Consider the following 5,801-nt stretch of genomic DNA (forward strand, 5'->3'; position numbering starts at 1 on the left):
AGGGTTGTGCGCGCTCTGCCTCTCCGTTCCACAGTGCAGGAGTGTGTGAGGTCATCAGTGTGTGTGAGCTGGCCGTGCTGGAGTGTGTGACGCGTGGAGGAACAACACTGAGCCTGAAGGTAACACACACACACACACACACACACACACACATGATCGAACAAGATCAACTGCGCACACACCTGGACACAGGAACAGGAAATACACAAAATACAAAATAAGAGCACAGTGTGTGTGTGTGTGTGTGTGTGTGTGTGTGTGTGTCTGCAAATGAGCTTCTGCTTGAACACAAAGAGTGTGTCTGTCTTTAGGAAACGAAACACCAACTGAAAGAGGAAGAGCAGGATGAGCACTTCCCTTTGCCTCAAGTATTTTAGCATGCAGTTTAAGGAAGTGTGTGTGAGTGTGTGTGTGTGTGTGTGTGTGTGTGTGTGTTCAGTGTAAAGAGCTGCAGCCTCAGCTCACTGTTGATTTCACTGCACAACTGTTACAGTAAACACGTCTAAATATTGACAGTACATGACTGTACACTCAGAGCTTCTGCAGTGTGTGTGTGTGTGTGTGTGTGTTTACAGTGTGTGTCTGCAGCGTCTGTGTGTTTACAAGTGTGTGTGTTTACATTGTGTGTTTACAAGTGTGTGTGTTTACTGTGTGTCTGCAGTGTTGACAGTGTGTGTTTACAAGTGTGTGTGTTTACTGTGTGTGTCTGCAGTGTTTACAGTGTGTGTTTATAAGTGTGTGTGTTTACTGTGTGTGTCTGCAGTGTTTACAGTGTGTTTTCTGTGTGTGTGTGTTTACATTGTGTGTTTTACATGTGTGTTTACAGTGTGTGTCTGCAGTGTGTTTACAGTGTGTGTTTTCCGTGTGTGTCTGCAGTGTGTCGGCATTGTAAATAGCGTGTGTTATAGTGTGTTTTCATTGTGTATCTGCTTTATAAACAGTGTGTGTTTTCCTTGTGTTTACACTGTGAGTTTTCCGTGTGTCTACAGTGTGTGTAACGTGTGTTTCTGCTTTATAAATAGTGTGTGTGTGTGTGTAGTATGTGTGTGTGTGTTTGCTTTATAAAAAGTGTGTGTGTGTGGTATGTGTGTGTGTGTTTGCTTTATAAACAGTGTGTTTCCTCCTCAGGCTCATTTCGTGTCTGATCTCCCAGATGTGTCGTGTGTGTGTGAGCGTCTGCAGCATCTGAACCTCTCCTTCAACTTCTTCACACACATCCCTCAGCAGGTGCAGCACACACACACACACACACACACACACACACACACACACAGAGACTAAACTGCTAATCTCTTTCTCTATGTGTGTGTGTGTGTGTGTGTGTGTGTGTGTGTGCGTGTCAGGTTTGGGAACTGAAGCAGCTGAAGGTGCTGAAGATGAGGAGTAACCCACTGGAGGAGCTTCCAGCAAACATCAGCAGACTGAAGAACCTACACACACTGGTGCTGTCCTTCTGCAAGATCACACAGCTGCCCGCAGAGTAAGACACGCACACACACACACACACACACACACACACACACACACACACACACACACATACACAATTTTTACTACACAGTAGTAGTTCTGTCTGATTGTGTGTGTGTGTGTGTGTGTGTGTGTGTGTGTGTGTGTGTGTGTGTGTAGGCTGTTCTCTCTGCCGTGTCTGCAGTATCTGGACGTCTCCTATAACCTCCTCAGATCTCTCAGCAGTGACATCGGGACCCTCAGGTCAGCTCTGTGCTACAGTTATCCAGCAATCATATATCAATGTATGATTACACTATGTGTGTGCGTGTGTGTGTGTGTGTGTGTGTGTGTGTGTGTGTGTGTGTGTGTGTGTGTGTGTGTGTTCAGGAGTCTGCGGTATCTGAATGTGGAAGGGAATCAGCTGGTGTGTGTCCCCGCGGCTCTGCTGAGTGTGTGTGTGTCGGAGCTGCGTCTGTCTGGGAATTACACACACACGTTACTGTGGCGGGAGAACAGCTGCAACTCTCCTCAGACACTGCTGCACACCGCTGCACACACACTCACACACACACTCACAGCGCAGAGACACACACACCTGCTGCCCATCGCCCAGACCATCCTACAGAGGTAAATCACACACACACACACACACACACACACACACACACACACACACACACACACACACACACACACATATTCATACACTTATACACACTCTCACACACATTTAATAACACACGTGTGTGTGTGTGTGTGTCTCCTCAGCGCTGGAGTGTGTGAGGCGTGTTCAGGCCCCATGTTTGGCCCTGGTCTGCAGATCCTCGTCCCCGTCTGCAGTGTGTTTGGGCTGCAGGTGCTGCCCGTCATGTTCAGGTGCTGCTCACCTGTGTGTGTGAGAACATTCCGGAGACACACACACACCACATCAGCCAGAGGAACACCACAGAAGAAGAAGATTAAACCATAAATACATCAGTGTCCACACACACACACACACACACACACACACACACACACACACACACACACACACACACAGAGGAGCGCTAATGATGAGTGTGTGTAGATTCTGCATTCTCTCTAGTGTCCAGCAGGTGTCAGTGTGCTGATCTGAACACACTGTTGACCTGCTGACTGGAGTCAACCTAATTCAGGGGTGTCCAAACTCAGTCGTGGAGGGCTGCTGTCCTGCTGAGTTCAGCTCCAGTTTGCTTCAACACACCTGCCTGGAGGTGTCTAGTATATCCAGTCAGAGCTTGATCAGCTGCTGCAGGTGTGTTTGGTTAGGGTTGGAGCTACTTTCCATATGAAAACAGGTTGGAATTTACATATAATCATTGATTCAACATAAATGTGTTTTTTTGCAAATGGAACAGTGTTCATTAAATAAATGTGTATTGTGTTTTATTTGTTTTTAAATATCTTTCAGAAAAACTTACATTTAGCGTTTAGTCTCCAATACTGAGCTGCTCAAAAACACATCAGTTTCATTCGTTCATTCCCACTCATACACACACACACACACACACACACACACACACACACACACACACACACACACACACACACACACACACACACACACACACACACACACACACACACAATTTACCTGTACTGCATGTCTTAGGACTTGCGGAGGGAACCGGAGCACCCGGAGGAAACCCACGCCAACACGGGGAGAACATGCAAACTCCACACAGAAACACCAACTGACCCAGTCGGGCCTTGAACCAGTGACCTCTTGCTGAAGAGACGATTGTGTTACCCACTGCACCACCGTGCTGCTTACACATTCATTTTTTTAACTATATTTTACTCAATACAGGTAAACTCAGAGATATATTTGCATCCCCAAAGGCAGCTGACTGTGTAAATCCACATAAAACAAAACAAAACAAAAATAGGATGAACAAGCCGAAATCAGAGGCTAATCTGCCGGAGTCAGCTGAGGTGACGTGACGGCGACAGCGAGACCTAGCTGTCAATCAAGTGGCCACGCCCTTAATTATGCAAACTTAATTTAACCTAATATAAAGGAAACGGATGAGTTATAAAACAATTCACCCCCTCACAGTTGTCATACAGGGTGATATTAGCTTTATGAAGCAGGCTGGCTGGTAACACCTTATTTTCTGCTGTAAATTCTAACAGTGGGCGCAATTAAACTTTGCTCTATTATGGAGCCAGGACTAGCGGATCTTCGATGAATTGCAGTTTCAGTTACACCCGAGGGAGAGCGGGAGGTTGCCGCCTGGTCAGAACTCATTTCACACGGCATGATTTGAATTGCCAACAGCTCCAGATATTCAGCATGCCAGGTATCTGATATGAGGCATTCTCTCAGATGAATCTCTGATGGTTCACACTGTGTGACTGTCACTCACCTGAACGGTTTGCCTCTGATTTCAGGCATCTGTCGGTGATTTCTCAAAATCTGTCGGTGAGTTCAAATCAGGGCTTAAACCCTGCAGTCTGAACTCGGCATTAATTCACCCAAAAATGAAGACTGTGTCATTAACTCCTCTCCCTCATGTCATCACGGTCCCCTGAGAGGTCCGTTCATCTTCAGACACACACATGAGGATGTTTCAGATGAAATCCTGGAGCTCTTCATCCGCCAGAGACAGCAAGGGTCCCAAGACGCTCACAGTCCAGAGCAGACCAAAGACATCCTCAAAACCAGGGGTCTCCAACTCGCGGCTTTAATATGGATGGCACTTTACAGTGTTGTGTGCGGCGCTAAAAGAACCCACCAATCACGGTGGGGTATTTGGCTCTCGGGGGCGGGACATCAGCAGCACATGATGCAGGCAGAGAAGCATTTCTCAGAGAAAGGTACAGCAGAGTTGCCATGGAGGGTTTTCCTCTGTGCCTGCTGGATGCCTCGTTTCTATTGTGCACACACAGACACCTATCCCAGCACACTTCATTCACAACACTTGTCCTCAAATCACAATGTTTTTAAGTTGCTGCCCTGCGGGACACTATAAATATATAAATGTGTGTGCATCAGTGCTTAATTTGAGCCAGATCTTGCTGGAAATGTCAGATATTCGTGTTTTGCTTTTCTGTATTTATTTTAATAAGCAGTAAATCTGATAATGAGGCTGAGCAAAAGACATCTCCAGAAGCTGGAACTGCCTCGCTGGATCTGGATAGCGGGAGGCAGAAGCAACACGAGTCAGGTCAGCCACAGAACATGATGGAGGAGCTAACTGTGGGCTCTTCTTGAAGATTAGCCAGAGTCGGTCATTTAATCACTATTTTACGCTTGGAAGTGAACTGAAAAGGCACTGAGAGAGGTAATGTGACGTCTCTCTCACACAAAACAAATCAGAGTGATGCATACAATAATCAAAGCAAAGAGATGAGAGAAACTGAGTAACCCAGGATGATGTACTCATCTGCAGTCACACATCGACACCTGTCCATCTGCAATAAGAGTCCCCGGTAACCGGACCTATTATAGAGTCACACCGTTATCTGTTGGTCATTTGCATCGCGCTACTTGCACTGTATAAGAGCTATAAGTTCATTGTTTTATTTATGCTAAATTGATAATAATGTAAAAAGCAACTTGAAAATATTTTACTAAAAGTAATTTAATTTTTAATATAGAGTATATGCTGATGTCACTTCCGGTAAGGAAGAAGTTGTGTCATGAAGATGGAAGCAAGACAGTTTTTTGACCGTGTATTATAGTTCAGTTAAGTTGTTATTAAACATGTTCGAAATGACATCACTGGACTGTCTTATGTTACCCGCGTTCAAATCCTGCTAATTCAGAGAAACAAGACAAGAAGAGACGGATCGATGGCACATACACACTGTATCTGCATTGCCTCACACCATAAACATCACATGTATTTCTATATGATGTAAAAGCAGTCAAAACAAACAACAACAACACAGAGTTGCTTTTTCCTGTAACAACAGCTCAGCGGACACAGTAAACCTAATTATTATTATTATTATTATTATTATTATTATTACTGATTGAAATATGGCTTTATTCACTTTTATTTTTTATTTTGTTCATCTTATTTTGTGTTGTAATTCTCGATCTTCTCAAATCTCTTTATTTTTATTTTTAACACAAAACAAGATGAAAAAAATTAACAAATTAATAATATATACTTAATTTATTGTGGAAAACCTGATGCAGTCCAGCCTCAGCCAGACTCGGCCTCCAGCGGCCCCCAGGTAAACTGAGTCTGAGACCCCTGCTCAAACAGTCCATGTGTCTTCAGTGTTCAGCTGTGATCATATGAAGCTCCAACTACTGACATATCCAAACCAACACCATATCCAGAGTATATACAAACACCATATACAAAACTCCA

At 44.6% G+C, this 5,801-nt stretch overlaps 1 protein-coding gene across 4 annotated transcripts in view; it reads left to right on the forward strand.

Moving 5' to 3' along the window:
• The window catches only part of lrrc63 (leucine rich repeat containing 63), a 13,285-nt gene extending 10,414 nt beyond the window's left edge, over positions 1-2,871 (forward strand). For 3 of the 4 annotated variants that reach the window (XM_073913389.1, XM_073913390.1, XM_073913388.1), the window contains exons 5-10: positions 1-119; positions 1,129-1,227; positions 1,344-1,480; positions 1,630-1,713; positions 1,840-2,079; positions 2,221-2,870. The exon at positions 1-119 is cut by the window's left edge and continues 42 nt beyond it. In XM_073913389.1, coding sequence (XP_073769490.1) covers positions 1-119; positions 1,129-1,227; positions 1,344-1,480; positions 1,630-1,713; positions 1,840-2,079; positions 2,221-2,422 — 881 coding nt within the window. In that variant the 3' untranslated portion in view covers positions 2,423-2,870. Of the gene's footprint in view, positions 120-1,128; positions 1,228-1,343; positions 1,481-1,629; positions 1,714-1,839; positions 2,080-2,220 lie in introns of all 4 variants that reach the window. The other variant, XM_073913391.1, reaches the window with a different exon arrangement.
• The last annotated feature ends 2,930 nt before the right edge of the window (positions 2,872-5,801 follow it).

Source organism: Danio rerio, chromosome 9, assembly GCF_049306965.1.
Source record: "Danio rerio strain Tuebingen ecotype United States chromosome 9, GRCz12tu, whole genome shotgun sequence".
Taxonomy (NCBI): Eukaryota; Metazoa; Chordata; class Actinopteri; order Cypriniformes; family Danionidae; genus Danio; species Danio rerio.